This window comes from Apus apus, chromosome 16, assembly GCF_020740795.1.
Source record: "Apus apus isolate bApuApu2 chromosome 16, bApuApu2.pri.cur, whole genome shotgun sequence".
NCBI classification, from domain to species: domain Eukaryota; kingdom Metazoa; phylum Chordata; class Aves; order Apodiformes; family Apodidae; genus Apus; species Apus apus.
Window position 1 is genome coordinate 2,306,152 of NC_067297.1, and position 17,860 is coordinate 2,324,011.

At 39.0% G+C, this 17,860-nt stretch overlaps 1 protein-coding gene across 2 annotated transcripts in view; it reads left to right on the forward strand.

Annotated features, from left to right (window-relative positions):
- MED13L (mediator complex subunit 13L) overlaps nt 1-17,860 on the forward strand; it is a 189,665-nt gene that overhangs the window by 80,373 nt on the left and 91,432 nt on the right. For both annotated transcript variants that reach the window (XM_051633794.1, XM_051633792.1), the window contains exons 3-4: nt 9,972-10,056; nt 14,738-14,821. In XM_051633794.1, coding sequence (XP_051489754.1) covers nt 9,972-10,056; nt 14,738-14,821 — 169 coding nt within the window. The remainder of the gene's footprint in view (nt 1-9,971; nt 10,057-14,737; nt 14,822-17,860) is intronic.

Genomic DNA, 17,860 nt, shown 5'->3' on the forward strand with positions numbered 1-17,860 from the left:
CTTTCTCTTTGCATATTTGGTGATTGATGGGTGGGGTTTGAGTTTGTTGGGTTTTTTTGGTTTTTTGTTGCTGTGTGTTTTTTTTCTTTATTTTTTTATGAATTGCTTCAACTTTTACTTCAACAAGTTTGTAAGTGAACAAGTTGCCAAGTCCATTTTGTAGTTCACTCCTGTGTAAAATATTATAATGAATTCCAGTAGGGAGGTATGAAAACAAGTAGTAAAGTATGCTTTAAAACATTATTTTCAAGTGATGTATAAACTAGAAGCAAATGTGTTTGCTCAACTCTTTTTCTGGTTTTCAGAAAGTAATATGAAGAGGACTTATCCAATATGTTCCATATATAATGGAATTAGTGTTGTAGTTCACACTTGCAACCTTGAGCTGTTTTGTGTTTGTGGTACATGACACATGTTTCAAATGGGAGGCTGCCATAAAAATATTTCCTGTATTCTTTAGTTAAATCAAAGTCTTCTTTTCTCACCAGATAACATTAGAAGGAAGTTATGGCAAAGAAGACCTTCTAATGAAAATTGTTATTTCTATAACCATTAGGTTGGGAAAAAAATTGAAGGAAAGGAAAAATAGTCTGGGGGCTGTAAGTAGGGACACGGTGCCAAAAGGCAGCGTGAACTGAGACAAAATAAGCACCATTCTGAATTCTTATGCAGGAAAGTAAGCTCTGGTTGTAGTGAATGGAAAACCAAAGATTTACTCGGTCAAATAAGCATACAAGTGAGATGAAAACACGACAGGTTTATTGTTCTACAAAGTGCAGCCTGGGTGGGTGGGTGGAAGATGCCCAGTCTCTCCATGACTATGGGTAGCATTTACACCCCACAGTTTCTCTATAAACGCATAGGTTGGAGATCTTGTCCTCCTTCTATTTGTATACTCAGCCTATCAACTGAAAACTGTAGCAGCCTGCCAGCGCATCGCAAAGCAGCAAGGGGTAATGACAGAAGCTGCCGTTCTTCAAGACGCGGGTGTGTTTTCCCTGCCCGTTGTGTAACGCGCAGGGCAGCGCACAAGCTGCGCGGAGCGGGGCAGCACCGCGCGCTTCCATTGTTAGCGCTCCAGGCATGTCGAATGAATCGTGTGTCCATGTTCTCTTGGTCGTGCTGCACAGCGTCCTTAGCCAGGGCTGAACCTCCTGGAAAATGCTCTTTGGGATGATTGTAGGAAGCGCAGAACTGCGGGGGCTGGGCTGGGGGGAGAGGCTGCCGAGCACCCTCTGCTCCCTGCCAGCTGCAGGGATCAGTGCCCAGCCTTCCCTGCTAGTTGCAGGGATCAGCCCCTAGTGTACCCCACCAGCTGCAGGGATCAGTGCCCAGCCTTCCCCACCAGCTGCAGGGATCACCCACCAGGGCCAGGGCAGGAGTGGGGTGCCAGGGGAAGGCTGAGAGGGAACTTGGCTCCTCAGAATTGCAGTTCAAAGTGGAATCATCTGTCCTGACCTGTGCAGTTGTTTTTAAGGCAAACCTGTGTTCAAGAAGAGGGAAGCAAGCATCCCACTACTGCTTTCCAAAATGATCTATCTGTATTTCAAGAATGACGTCTTGCATATTTTATAAATGAGACTTGGTTCCTTTCGCTTTCCAAGTATGGATTAATACAAACTGTGTTTTTCCAAAGAACAAGCCTGGTGTTACTCTGGTGATGGCTGAACTTGCTCTGATTTCTCTTTAGAGACTCGCAGCCCTTGTTACCTCTGTTACCTCCAACACAACGCCTTGACTGTAGGGGTGGGGGAATACACCCCAGGTGCTATTGATGAAAAACATTTCTGTTTAGAGAAGAAAATACAAGCCCACATACTCATTGCTCTATCTGTGCAGAGAGGAAGATCTTACTGATGTAGATGTAATTCAGTGGTTTTATTTTCCTTGAACCCAGAAAGATCAAAAGGCAGAAGCGGGGGGAGTTTGGCTGGAATGAGGGTTGTGCTGGCTCCAAGTTGTAGGTAGGCAGTGAAAACGGGAGGAAATAAAGAAAACTTGGAGGTTTGGGGAGGGAAAGTAGCAAATCAAGTGTAGATAGCAGAGATCGTTTCCTTGGACTAAGAAAGCCTAGGAATACTTTCTAAAAAATCAGTTTGGTTCAAATTTCTTGGGTTACTTTTATGTTCTTCTGAGAAACTGCTTTTTAATGCCCTTAAACTGAAGAGTTGAAGAGGGAAGCAAGAAGTAATGGAAAGTGAAAAGTTCAGAAGTGTGGGAGGAAATGCTACAAACTCCCAGGAGTAAATTTAAGCAAGTACTTATTTATTTCTTAGTGGCATCCTGAGGCTTGAACACTTGGAAAGAAGATGGTGAGAATCCCTCCAACCTTTTAGTCCATTTTCACTATGGTCGCTTTTCATCTGTAGCAAATGCTTCTGTAAATAAATTAAAAGTAGCTTGGAAATAAAACTGCTTAACACAACCAAGTGGTGGGACAAATGAAAAAATGTAAATCAGGGATTTGGGGGGAATTTTCTGGCACATAAGAGCGGGTTTCACACTCCAAACAACTTCCCACTTTGCTGTAGGAAGCAGTGCAAACCGCATAAAAATTGTGCCATGTTTATGTTCATTTTCCTGTTGCTTGGGACAGAGCTAGTGGTTGTAAAAAACATTCAAAGCAAAAAACCACACAGCAAACTTCACTGTTTTATTTGGAATCTCTTGTATCTCTGAACCAAGCTGCTTTGCTCTCTGGCATAGTTAATTTTGCATTCCTACACAGAAAGCAGACTTGAGCTCTAATTACACAGAAATGTTTATACTGATTTCCTAGATAATAATTTTGGTTTTGGAGAACTTAGATATTACCCCTGGATTTTTTGAATATTTGGAAGTGAACTTCTAAAGAACCAGAAGTGATTACATATTTTGTGGGATCAGTTTGTTCCTGTTGCCCTTTGAAATGTTGCATAGTTAACTGTGATACTGAGAAAATGTCACTCTGAAGATCTGTGTTGTGCTGTGTGACAAGGGACAGGCAAAAGAGACTGTGCAGGAGCAGAGCCATGTGAGAGTTTCGGGCAGGAAAAGGAAGGGAATGTAATGTTTTAATGTTTATTTTAAGGAAAAAAAAAAAACACCCCACATTTTGTACCTTCCAGGAGTGAGGAAGTGATAAAAGTAATGCTTTAAGTAGTGCTAGCATAATCCTAAGTGCAGATAGTTACCTACCATCTGTTTTTCAATAAATAGCTATTATGCTAATTTCTGTTTCAATGCACAACAATTAAAGCCTCATAGTATTCCTGTGATACAGCTGTTGCCTTTGAAGGTTTTATTTCTCTTTTTCTGAAGTGCAACAATTTTAGTTTCATAGTCAACTCTGCTTGAAAGTGTTAGTTTTTATTTTGAAAACTGTGATCCATTGAAATGCAAACTTGGGCTGGGTCTGAACAGCAATCTGCAGAGAGAGTCTGCATTAATACTCTGATTTCTTTGAAAATATGGAGCACAACTCGTGCTGTTCAGGGATACCTTGGTAGGACATTGATTGTAGATGCTTCTGTGCATGTACAGTGCATATTTTCAGCCTCTGTTGATAAATAGATGAACACAACTGGATTGTTCTGGTGAGCCTTTCTTCTGCATCAGTTATTTTTTGGCTGATGAGTCGGCTTGGGAGCCAGAAAGCCAAGATAAATTCTCAGTTCTGTAAGAGTAAGCAGTACAATTTCCCTACAATCATAACCAGTGCAAGGAAATTAGATCTCTAAGTGGGTTGAATCTGATTTAGTAATAAGTCAATTTAATCACTAATGACTTCAAACGCAGATTTTACAAGGTGATCAATGGCAGTATAACAATGATCAATCAATAGCATGGCGTTTAATTGGATTTTTATGTGTATAATATAGTTTTTCAGAATTAATGTACCGTTGCATTTCTTTGTTACTCTTTTAACTCGATTTTTTTTAGAAGAAATGATGCTTCAAAATGCTAGTTGGTCTTTGAAATATTTTTTTAAGGGCACAGTTAATACAAATTACAATGAAAAATTAAATGCTTGCTTTTGGTAATTGACTTTCTGATCTTGTCGGAGTTATTTGGCTGTATGTTTTTAAAAACATTAATGTTTCATGGTAAGGAGGAGACAAAATACCACAGAGTAAGAGGGAACATGCTCTGAGTATGAATCCTGAGCAGCTGAGTAACTCCCCTTCGTAGTCATAGTTTGACATAGTAATCTTCCCTGATGTAATCTCCTTGTCCCATGTGTCCTGCTTTAATCTATCACTGTTTCTGCAGTGTGTAGCAAGAAATTGATTTTCAGTAATTTTAATGGCTGAATAACTGGTCCTGTCCCAGAGTGTTTTTTCATATTTGCAGTGGCCAACGTGGTAACTGAAGTCAGTGTTCTGGATAATGGGTTTCATTAGTTTTGATGCCTGAGGTAAAAAAGCAGTAGGTGGGAATAAAGACTGGTTTTGATGTCTAGACGTTCATTTCAGCTGTTGCTGCAATATGATACATTAAAAGGAAATATGTAACATAGCTTTGAGGAAATGTGTGTTCTTTGAAACTAATTCTACTTTTAAACTGCATAAGGCAGTGTGACCTGAATTATTAAAATGTGGGTGGCTGAATTTCTTAAAGGTAGAACCATCTCTGCGATGCCGACACAGTCTGAACTTGCTTTCTCTCCTTCCTTCCTAGATTTCTTTAAAGTAAAATATGTCACTTTGGTCACTGAAGCAGAACAGAGATCTTATTATCTTTCCAGTATCTCTGCTGGGAGACCTAAAATTATTGAAGTATTTGCTTTGATATTTTGCTCTGACTTCTCTCCTTGAAATTTTTTTAATGGTTCTTTTTTTTTTTTTTTTTTTGAGAACATAGCTGGCTTCATAAAAATTGCTGGACACTTTGAAGACCTTAATATCTCTGACTTGAAAATAAAAAAAGACCCCAAGCCAACTAAGCTGCTCATTAATGCATGTTTAAATTTTAAATTTCCAGTGTGAGACTAAATTATTGTAGTTGCCTTTAATTCTTTTAACATCTGATCTGCCAGGGTAAACTTATAATCAGCACAAGTGTTCTAAACCTTTTTTGAACCTATGAAAACAAAATTCTAATAAACATTTCAAAACTTGATATAGGAAGGCTATCAATGCCCATTCTGTATGCAGGCTGGCAGTGAGATCTAGCACCTCAGTCATAACCCATTATAAAAATCAAATACACTTTTTTTTACTTGTTGGATTTTCTGCTAATATCTTGACAAGGAGAAAAGAAAAAGTATTTTCTCTGTGAAAGGTTTGATTGCAGTTGGAAAACTCTGCATTGTTTTATTTTTCAGGTGTTCATAACAAAAAATGTTTCTTACCTTATTTCTGTGCATGCTTGTAGTTTGGATAATGGAATAGGCAGTTGCTCAGCTGTAATAGTATTTGTTTTTACTACACCGTGCCCTGTCAGCCTACACAGAATAATTTATTGTTAAAACATTGCTTTGGTTTCCATCAAAATCTTCACTTCGATAACTTATGTATTGAAAGAATTATGCCTCTTCAGATAAATGAATAGAATATTGTTGTACAAAGCTGGCTATCTCGAGTCTTGTTTTCTTTCTTTTCTTTTTTCTTCCCTTTTTGAAAGATACTGAAAATTTCGTGCTTCTTTTTGGATCCATATGGTTCTTTAGTGCTGATCTCCACTGGATTTAAAGAGCATGTACAGAGAACGATGCAATAAAGGCAGTGAGACTCACTAGCTGACTAGAGTATTAATAGATTTAGTTGTTTATTTTGAGAGGTGATTTCATTTTTCAAAACCAACTAACCAAACAACAAAAGACACACAGTAGTTGCTTATTTGGTGAGAAATACAGTGGGAAAGTTATCCCTCTATCACAGGAGAAACGATGAGAAAGGGATGAACTGCCTGTTTTACAAGAAAATAAATGGTGGTCCCAGTTGTCATCCCTGACTACTCTGGAATGTGCACATGCTGGGATAAGACAGGGACCAATACAGATCAATACATATGTACATAGATAGCTCTCTGTATAAATGTATCACAGTGAGGATCAGTGATCTGACAGATCACACAGGTGAGAAGGAGCTTGGACTCCTGGAGGTCATCCAGTCTGACATCCTACTCAAAATGGGATTGCTGCAAAAAACTGATCAGATTAGTGATGGCTTTGCACAGGTCCTGGGAAGTGATGACCCACAGTTTTGTCCATCTGCTTTGCTGTCTCTACAAAACTCATGTCCCTCTCTGACTTTTATGGAGCAGTTACCTGCTCTGCCACGGTCTTTCTCTTATAAAATTCAATCTTGATTCTTCCTCTTGCAGCTTTCTTTTTGAAGATGGCTTTCACAGCTGTTGTACAGTGTCAATTGTGTTGCCTCTAAAGAGAAATATTCCGACTAGAGTAGCAGAAAGTGCCTTCAGGACAGTATCTAGGTGCTTGGCACAAGGATGTTTCTCAGCCTGTGCAGCACCTGCTTTGTGTGAGCTGTGTGCCTGAAAATGCTGTCAGGCAGCACTGAAAGGCTGATGAGGGCTTGAATTGAAAGCATTGAGTGTTGCAAGGGTTACAAATCATTGTGTAGACAGACACCAACAATTATTTCCCAGTCTTCAATCATCTATAAGGAATTTAAAATATTCTTCAAAATCAAATTCTTGTTGCCATGTGAAGAACTCTGTGATTTACAGTCTCATCTCTAGTGTTTTGCCAGGTTTTGTTACTGGTCACCATTTGCATCTTGAAGTTGTAACTTGCTCCACTTACTTAAGCTCTTTTCGTTTGCAGACTGGATCAGGGAGCCAAGGAGCAGAGGGGAAGTGAAATGCTGAAGTTATTTTTTTTTCCTTGCAATTTTTTACTGCAACAGACATATGTGCACACTCTCAGTTGTGAGATTAACATTTTTAGTAGGATAAATAAGTATTAGAGGTAATTACAGTAAGTGTAGTCCATTAATATATCTGGGAATCCAAGGCATTATTTATTATAGGAAAATGGTTATGAAGATGTCTTATGATATACTTGGAGCTAAATTTAAGAGGGAAATAGTTTAATTTCACATATAACTTGTGTGAATGCCAAGTAATAGGAAAGCCAATTTGTAAAATTAGAATATTGAAGCATGGTACTGCTTCAGACTGTCCTCTTTTCCCTGTCCCACTCAACTGCTGTTCCTCAGCCAGTCTGATGTCATTGGCAGACTTGACCATAGGGACTTAATGACATGGACCTCCACTGCCAAGTTAAGATTGCTTTTTCCTGGGCTTTGGGACACATTCCCTTGCATAGCCATTCTTTGTGCTGAGTGTAGGATAGCCACGGATACAGCTGTGGTGTTGTGTAGAGAGAGGAATTGCTGCCAATTCCCATTCCCTCATTTTCAGTGGTTTTACTGGGATAGGCAGGCCTTTTACACCCCACCAGTCCTGGGGAGATGGCTCTCAGCTTGGGGAAGACTAATAGGATGGTGTAGCCCAAAGAAGAGCTGTGTCACAGCTAAGCAGGACAAAAGAATACCACACAATATCCAGTACCTAAATCATTTGGTATTAAAATTATTCCAACTCTCCAGAATCTTACCTCACAAACAGTGTAAAGAAATAAGATCTTATTTCTTCTGGAGTTGGTGGAAAAATTACACTTGCACAAAATAGTTTTGAGAGATGTTATAAGCTGTTTTTTAATTGGGTCCCATTAATTTGCTGTGCATGCTTGGGAGCAGAGAGTGAGTTACGATGAAGAACATCAGAACTGGCTGTCAGAAGTTTCCTGTAAAAGCATGGAAAAGATTCTTGTCTCTCCCATTTTGCGGGAAGTTCTTAAAGCAGGGCCAGTGCTGTCTTCTGGCATGGGTGCTCTGATGGGATTAAGGTGGAACTCAAGAAGAGCTCAGTGCTGTGTAATAGGGAGTTTCTTCTGACTTTTAAAGATTCCGTCCATTTCATGACACTGTCTATAAATTTGAGATTTTATTTAAATATGAAGTTTATGTTGGAATGAATCCAGAGAAGGGCCACAAAAATGCTCTAAGGGCTGGAGCACCTCTCCTGTGAAGACAGGCTGAGAGAGCTGAGAGTGTTCAGCCTAGAGAGGACAAGACTCCTGGGAGACCTCAGAGCACCTTCCAGTGCCTGAAGGGGCTCCAGGAAAGCTGGGGAGGGTCTTTGGACAAGGGAGAAGATGAGGGACAATGGTCTTACACAAGAGTAGGGTAGATTTATCTTTAGATTAGACATTAGGAAGAAGTTCTCTACAATGAGGGTGGTGAAGCACTCGAACAGGTTGCCCAGAGAGGTGGTGGAGGCCCCATCTCTGGAGACATTCCAGGTCAAGCTCGACCAGGCTCTGAGCAACCTGATCTAGTAAAAAAGATCCCTGGGCACTGCAGTGGGGTGGAATAGATGACCTTTAAAGGTCCCTTCCAACCCCACACATTTTATGATTCTATGGTATAACTCTTCAGGTATTGAAGAATTGTGTAGTTTCTGAGTGCCTGTGCCAGTCTTGCGGTTTCCTTGGCTTCACTAGCTCTGAACAGTGGAATTAATTCATCAATAGTTCTGAAAATGCAGGGAGATTCTGGAGTTTCTTAAGAATACTGTTTTAAACATGAAATGTGAGGCCTTGTGAAGTTGCATACTCAGTGTCAGTAAGTTTTTGCAAGCATTAAAGGGGCCTTTAATGCTTTTACAGGGAAAGAGACTTGGCTCGTGCTTGTGCCCAAAAGCACAAGTCTGCCTTTTCATTCTTCCTCAGAAGTAACTGTGCTGTTTGATAAGGTGGTTTAGGTACTGGAGCCCTGGCTTAGTGTATCACAACATTATGCTGATTAGCATATCACAACATTACACATTCAGAAAAGGTGCTGCCTCTTGTTTGAGGTGATGTGTCTTACTGGGAGAAGCAGCAGAATAACGAACAATGCTGGGTTTTGAGGCTTTGAAGCTGCAGCTGAAGACTGCTGGCAATATTGGTATTTTTCACACAGCCCCTTAGAAGCTGTACTTTAAACATGATTGTAGAGTAAACTATACTTAGATAATAATCTCTGCATGATAGACATGCTGTTGGAAGGTTTCATCCTTTAAATTGGCTAAGGAGGGTGTTAACTATTCAGTTCTTAACATGCTGCAGAATTTCATGTTTGCATTTCTAAAGATCTGCAGAGTATTCCTGTAAAATTGAAATGACAGAATGCAGACAATTAACAAATTCTTACTCCTCAACAAAGTTATTTAATCATCTGTTTTCACTGTGTAGCTGAGATTGCATCTTCTGGCTGAATAAGGTTTAGAATCTGCTACAGGCATACCAAAAATAGTTTTAGCCTTGGTAGTTTTAGCATCCAGAGGCAATGGAGTAAGGACAGCAGGTACTTCTGAGGTTTGTATATCCCTCAGGCCCTCAGCTGGGTGAGCAGTTCATGCTGCACTCTACTCCGAGAGACTGATCGATTGATTTATTTTGAACTCTAAAAAACTCTGCAGTTAGTTACTGACTTCACAGTTTTCATTTTGGAATAAAAAAAACCTGCTGTGTATTTCATGTATTTGCAGGGTATTGCTTTTACGTCAGTGCAATGGAGGAATTTCACTTGAGAAGTTCAGGAGAGTTGTTGAAGTTACATAAATTGGATTCACACCTGTAATGATTCACTTTGTTTCTTGATTGTCTGCATCTGTGGCTAAGTTTCAAAGTATCTCTCAGCAGTCATGGCAAAGAATGATCGTGAATTCCTCACCCCTCTGCTTTAATATTGAGTGCTGTGAACAAATGTGGTTGCTTTTATGCTTTTGTCTTGTCTTTTTTTTTTAAGTTGGTGTCTTCTGCAAGTAAAAATTAAAGCTCCTTTGGCAGTATAGGTAACAGTTGAAACAGTTTCATGGAATATGCTGCTGTTGAAAATTAAAGCTGTTGGAGTTTTGGTTTTTTAATAAATGTTTTTATTTCACTATTCTGAGTATTTTGACATTTTATGTTTTTGTAGTGGTGGAAGAAGGATTGTGGGAGAATGGACTTTCCTATGAGTGTAGGACCTTGCTCTTCAAAGCAATTCACAATCTTCTGGAAAGGTAAGAAAAACTATTCCACTCAAATATTTCATGTTGATAATGCAGGATACCTACAGGCCATTTATATTATTATTGATCTTCAACCACATTTTTAGTGAAACTTTAGTTCAGGAGGTGCAGGATGGAGATGGATCTCAAGTTATTGACTCTGGTAATGTGTCATAAAATGCTGTGCAGACTCATTAAACACTCATACAAAGAATAATGTCGATAAATATATCTGCTTGCATTCTTGTTAGGGAGCTGCTTTCAACAGCAAAAAAAAAAAAGTTTTCATCTTCTTGAGGTGCTTGCAGAGTATCTGACCTCCAACCTCTTCAATGAGGTTAAACAGTATATATCTTAACAGATAACATTAAAAGATCTTAACTCTTCTTTTCCAGTCGTCCTAGTTACGTGCATGTTGCAATTGGACTAAATTGGGGCACAATATTCAGGCTGAAGTTTAACAGTTCCTGCCTCTTGACAGGCCTCAGGTATCCTAGCATTGCTTTCTTTTGTCTAGATTATATATACAAATATATATGACTTGACAGCAAAGATACTCTATGATAGAGTTAATGCACTTAGAGCTTTTTTCTTCTTAGCCCAGCTATCAACTCTTAAGCTTACTGAAGGTTGTCTTGAACTTGTACGAGCCAATCTTGTACTGAAGATTGGCTCTCAGTGTATGACATTGCATCTTGGACTACTGCATTTTATTCCTTCTCTGTTACTGCAGTTCTTCAGGTCATCATCACCTTCCTGTATTATATTTCAGGTTTTTTTACAACTTTGGAGATCTTTTTCAGAATTAAGTGTCATTAGGCCATTCCCCCTTTTTCTGAATAATATTAATAACAACAAGAAAATACAAAGCACCTCTCCTGTACTTTTGTATTACAGCAATTTTGCAGAATGTAGCACAGGGTATTATTTCTTTCAGAAAATAAGCTAATTAAAAATACTTTTATCTTGTCTCATTTATATCCTCTTTGCTTTGATGTGGATTCACTAGTAATCAGGCTTGTATTATGTTCTTGAGGTTGTTTTTCCATGAGTGTAGTAACTTTCCCCATGACTTGCAGTCCATATCTACTAGCAAGTGAAGTTTGAATGGCTGCCTATGTGCATGTACACATGTACAGGGACTAGTTGTTTTATTTCCTAACTTATGAGTCTTTTTTTAGGGGATTTTTACATAAGTATTTGACTACTTAGAGTGAATAAAAGCATAAAAATGAAATTCACTGGCTAGAATGTTCTAGTTCTTTGGTAGCTTTGCAGTATAAAAGGGAAAAAAAAACAAAACAAAAACCATTTTGTATGTGTATATTCATCTGTGGTACCCAGCCAGCTGACTTTTAAGTAAGACTCCTGCTGGTTATTTTTATTCATTGGGCCTTTTTTAAGCTTGTGAAGTAATTTTATTTTTTTTTTTCATTTAGTTTTTAAATAACTGAGTTGAAATCAGTTGGCAGAGTTAGCAGAATGGTTCTGCCCAGCTGTGGCTGATAAGTCTTCACAGCTCTTTTCCTCTCAGCAAATCTTGGAAATGCCACCGCCCCTCAGGTGTTCCCCCAAGGCCTCGTGTCGTGTCACCATAAGCTGGTCAGACTCTGATCCTTGGGGATGAGGGTCCCCATGCTCCCTGGGGGTGCCGAGGTGGCTGAGATGATCTGAGGAACAGCCTGACTTCAGAAGTCCCCTCATGAAATAGCTGTCGAGGTGACTTAGGATCATGTTTAACCCATGTCTGTACAATTAGTTACCTCATTTTTATAGTTGAGTTTAAGTTACACACTTTTTTTTAATTCTTTTTTTTAATTTTTTTTGCTTGTCCTACCAAATTTGAAGTTAACATCGTGATTATTTCATTTAAAGTAACAGCAGAAAGGCATAAGCTTTATTAAAAGGAGAAACAACACTTTAATTTTTAAAGACCCGTTTTACCCTGGGCTTAGGGAAGAGCTCGATTAATAAACAAGAAGACTTGGAACTTTCTTTTTGATCTTGCCTGACAGAGCCGGGGCTGCTGCCTGCGCTGGAAGTTCAGTGGTTTGGTTTTCAGTGGTGAAGGTGGGGTTTTCTCCCTCAAAACGTCCCTCCCAGGTGCGGTTTCAGGTTGCGCTGAGTGGTCGCACCTGTGGCTCCAGGGAGCCGCTCCCAACCGGTTCCAGCCCTCAGGAACCCACAGCACGGTGGCTCAGCCCCGTTCAGGGAAGAAAGAGCAGCTGCTTGGAGGGAAGGGAGGAGAAGCTTTCCTGAAGGGAAAGCCTGTGGCGGGAAGCAAATGGCGGCGGGAAGGGCAGGGGATCTCTGGCCCTCGCCTCACGGAGCGGCTGGGAGGGACCGAGGAAAACCTGGGGTGTAAACAGGAGAAGTTGTGTGGCAAGGTAGAAGGGAGGAGAGGTGGATGGTGTAAGTTAACCCTGGGAAGGGCAAGAAAGGGTGTTTTATGCCGCTGTGTGATCTTGTTTTAATTCTCAGTACCCAAGTTGGTGATCAGAAGTTTGTTCATTGGCAATGAATTCTGGAAGATGTGAGGAAATAATGCTAAAAATATTACGGTATTATTTAATAATCATGAGTGTACCCTTGTCAGGTCATTTTTTTTTCGTAGAAAAATGAGAAATAGGAGTGGTTGAGTGACAGGGAAATGCTCTAAACAGCTGTTCTCTTCAGGAAGAAAACACTAGCCTTAACTAGAGAAGTAAGCCAAGGAGTTCAGGATATTTTATGTCTGTATTTCATATGATTAAATAACTGCCTTGAAGTGCATACTCATTTGGAGTTTTATGACCAGTGTTTTATTTTTACACAAATTCATTGTTGCTGTTAAAGACTAGTTACCATTGAGTGCTTACACAGCAAAAATAACACTGCTCTGTCATTAATTGTTCTCTCAGCTGAATCTTTGAGATCCACGCTTCTGCAATCATGTTTCCCATTTTGTATGGGATTATACCTTAAATAATCTTTGATGTAGTTGGTCTTGTGAGGGTTGGCTGATTTTTAAGGCAGAATCTACCCATGAAGACTTTTTTTGTGGTAAAGTAGCATTAGTTTGAGGCAGTTAAACTTGCCATTGTGAGACATGGTGATGTGGCATTAAAGTGTGCATGTGGTGGAGGAGAGTTTATTATGTTCAGTGGTAGTACAGATTATTTTCTTTAGGGATCTGATGTAAACTTCACAGGCTTCCTTTTGTTTGTATAAAGTGCACTGACAGACTTTCTCTGATAGCAAATATTTCCTAGGGAAACAGTTGGTAAGCATGCTTTTTTTCCCATCAGGAGAAGAGCAGTGTCTTTAGATCTCTGATGGTTTAGCTTCCAAATTCAATTTAAGATACTGGTATGTTCAACTGGGCTGGATTCTTTCTGCTTTGAGAAAGTGCTCTGTGGAATTTTCTTCAGCCTAGCTTTAGGTCTGGAAAGCCCTGCCAAGATTGTACAGAAGAATTAGGAGCATATTAGTATCTACATCATCTGTCATCCATTTCCTGTATGTATCTTCTAGGTATGCTTTTGAAGTATGGATCACACAAGTTTTTTAAACTTTGCAGAATGTACTTTCCCAGAAGGTTTAATGTGATTTTTAACTTTTGTTTTGGCTAGTCTTTAGCATCTGCTATATAAATAAACTATTGAAAAACTTTGAAGAATAGAGAAGTATTGTTATTCCATCTAAATAAAGAATGCTGATGAGACATTAAATGCATAGGGAGTGCTTGCTTCTTGCTCATAATCATAAATAAACCACTAGTAACAGTTTTTCTAGATTTTTGAAACATAATAAATTACCTTACTGGAAAATATTCCTTTGTAACAAGTTCCTGTCTATGATCCCTTGAGCAGTATGTTCAACATCATGTTTAATGTATGAAGCATACTTAGGTAGTGTTGGCATATTGCTAGTGTGATTCATCTGTACAAGTAGACTCAGAAAGGCATCAAGCAGTCCTCAACATGTCTGCCTAAATTGGTTATTGATCACTTGGCATCCTCACTGTTAGTTTTTTTAAAAGCCCTAGAATATAGAGTTTCTGTAAAGGAATTATGCACTTAGAAAGGGATCACAGAAAATGGGTAACTTACTGCTCTAAATTTAGTGCCATGGGTGTATGTTTGCTGGAATAAGGTTTTCTGAGAGAGGAAACAGTAATTATTGAAGCTTCAACACCTGAAATAATGCTGTGGATCATGTAAAGAAAAAGTGGTTCATTGTTAATATTTGCTTAATATAGTTTCCTTTCGTTCATATGCTATATTCTGCCATTTACTTGCCATAAATACAGGAATGCGTATTCTTTATCATGAAGTCTGAGAGAAACACTGTATAGAAAAGAATCAGTGCTACGACCTGTCTTTGTTCAAGAAAAGGAGTTTTAAAAATAGGATGTTGGATCATTCCACTGAAAGAGTAACATGGACAGGAAAAGATCCTGTTGGATGTAAAGGGAAAATGCATGTGTGAGGATCAACATCAGTGACAGCATCGTGTAGTTGGACAGTGATTCTCTATGACTAGTGTGGGAAAACAGAAAGTGGCAAAATTACATGGAACTCAAAAGCTACAAAGTTAATTTCAAAATTATGGAAATTCAGCTGCTTAATCCCTTAGATATATTGCCTTCAAAGACTGCTTTTAATTACATCTTAAGATGTAGCTAGTAATTGTGGCTGTAATTATTTTCTAGGTGCTTGATGGATAAAAACTTCGTAAGAATTGGAAAATGGTTCATAAGGCCCTATGACAAGGATGAGAAGCCTGTCAATAAAAGGTAACGTGGTCTATAGATTAAGTACTGTTCCTTTCAAAGCTGTGTATTACATGATGGTAATTCCATGCTGCATTTTGGTGGTAGTTTTTGCACTTTTACAGTGTAACAAGTAAAACCACAGACACTATTTAACTTCAGCAGTAAGTAGAAAGCAGTGAAATAGTATTTCAGGTCTTGTTATGGTAATTTAAGATAAGAAGGTGAGGCTGGTATTTATCCCTTAACTCTACAGAAATGTCATGTCTTTTGAATAGCATCTGCCTGTTTTTGTCTTTATACAGCAGAATTCCAGATAGTTATATCCAATTATTTGAATTTCTGGACACTTAACCCAGCCTGACATTTTAAGCAGCAAAATAAGTAGTTTATAGATTTACTTATCTATTTTCTTTAAAGTTGCCAGCCCTGATGCACAGCTCTCCCTCGTTAGGCAGGCCGACAAATCAGACCTCTGTGTCTGATTAATGGGCTTCTTTTGCAGCAACACAACCCTGGGAAAGTGCTGGCTGTCTCCACCTGCTCACTGCGGTATCCTCTCCTAGCTCTGAAGGTTACAATGTTCTCAGATCTTCTGGTACTTGCATTTATAGGCATCCGCTAAACAAGTTCTGTCAAAAATAATCTGAGTTAAGCTGAAACACAGATTTTCTAACAGGAATCATTTTGACAGAACTGGGTTAGGAAGTGACTAAACACGCAGTTATGCTGGAAGATTTAAAGGTAATGAGCAAGTGGAGATGAAGTGGGGTGGTACCTTCTTGATCCAGCGTAGCTACAGTCACAACAGTGTGTCTGATGGCAGCTGTAGGTACAGGTGGAAGTGATTCTGTAGATCTTACGTACTTTCTCCCTCTCATCCTTTGATCTCCCTGCATTGTCTTACAACAGAAATGTCAGACATCTGTTACAGAATTAAGCCAATCGTTTGTGGTGTTACACTGTAAGAGACTTTGTGCTAACCAGGTACTGCCAAAAAGCAGTTGTTTTAAATATATAACGCAGTAATTGAACATGGATTTGTTTCCTTTCTGAAAACTGAAAGCATTAACTTAGCATGGGGATATCTCTGCTATTTACTCTTTGTAGCTAAGTAGATTTACACTGTGTGTGTGTAACCTTTGATTTCACATCGATCTATGGCAAGAAGCCATTGAAAGGTCCAGGTTTTTCCTTGCCTGTCTCTGTCCTGGCTGTTTCTAACCACCTTCCTCCCTTCTGTTTGCTGCTTTTCTGATCACAACAATATCAAGTTTAATTTTCTGGAAGATAAATTCCCTAAAGTGATGTAAGAAGTGGTGTCTTTTCCAGCTTCTGGAAAAGAGAGACAGCTCCTTTCAGCAAAAGCTACTTGTTTTATCAACTTTGTTGCAATCTTAGTGCTCAGATTAAATGTATATAAGAGATTTGTGTCTGTTCCTGGTATGTATCGATTTAAGAACTGAAGTATCTGAGGCAGTAGATGGTGTCTGTCAAAGCCAGCAGCAGCACTGGCATGAAAGGTATCATTACTTTAGAATGCTGGCAGATTAGTAGGTCGTGTTTCTTACTTACATGTGTGTAACACTGAATCACCTGTACAGTGAGATGATCCGTAGAGGATCATTACATTGTAAAGATACGTACAGTATGGACATGAATGTATCTGGTCTGGAACATGTTGCAAAAAAATGAACTAATGTTCAACTTCAGTTGCATTTACATCATTCCTGTATATAAAACTGTGACATTTTAATAGAGAATTTTAGGGTTGAAGAGTAGACTCTTTGTTGTTGGTTTGTGGGGGTTGTTAAGTTTGGTTGGTTTTTTTTATAAAGTGTACTTGATACTATAGATCCTAGGGATAGACACCATTTTAAGAGCATTTATTTAGCAGTACTAACTATGCCTTAATTTGAGATTGGTTTTGTGTTGCTTCAGGTTGTTAACTTTTCTTCTATAAAAAAATTACTGGAGTTAACTAATCTTACTGAAAGATGGGAGTGAAGACTGCAGAAGTTAAAGAGTAGAGTCAACTGTGGACAGTAGTAGCAAATAGCAGGTGGCTTTGGGGACTGATCTGTCTGGACACTTTTAATCTTTTAAGTTGTTTTGTTCTCAGTATAGCACAAGTTAAGTGATTCATGTTAATTTAGTATAAATTCTTGGTGAAAATCTTGTTGTAAGCAGCCACTTGCTGTAGGTAAAGCAGTAAGGAACAATCACAGGAAGAGGCCCACTGGGAGTGTGTAGGTATTTTAGCCGTGGGAGTAATGCCTTCATAACCCAAAAAAAGTGACTTTTTTTTTTTTAAAGTGGTTGTTAAATCACTTTACATATGTAAAATACAAGCAACAAATTGCATGTATGTACAGTGATGTACAGGTTGAACTCTGGAAACAGGAAATCCCTGTTGAAAATGTGTGCACTATTCTTCTTAAATGTGGAAAGATGGATGGATGGATATATTAGATCTATACAGATATAAACCCACCTTGAATGGAGAAAAATTGAGCAGGTATAATTTGGACAAAGAAATACAAATGGTTTTGGAGTCTACTTCTATGCTTTCAGTTGTGACAAAGTTTGTAATCTCAAATATTAATAATCCTGAGTTACTAAGTTCATTTCAGGAGTATACTGGAAAGTCTTGGACTGGGTATAAACAATGGGGAAGGAGTTAAAGCTCAGGCAGCTGCCTTTCAGAGACTGCACTCATTCAGGGCTTGTGATTTTTGTGAATGGCCCTAAAGGAGGAGGGCGGGGAGCTCTGTGATTTTAGAATGAAGTCAAAGATGAAGTGGAGCATGGCAGTGGCCGTGACCTAGTTAGTCTGAGATGTGAAAAGGAGGTCTAAGAACAATAGCTGACCTTCCAAGGCAGTGTTAGGAACAGTATGCAAGATGAGCTTTTCTAGTCTTGCCAGAAGGAGTGAGGGAACAGCAGGGGGAGTTTTGTTTTGCTTACAGTGCAAACCAGATGCTTTTGACAGGAAATTTAGAGCAGAACTTGTGGGTTTTCTTTCCCGAGTATCTTTAGTATTATGTGTCACTTACTAAACAA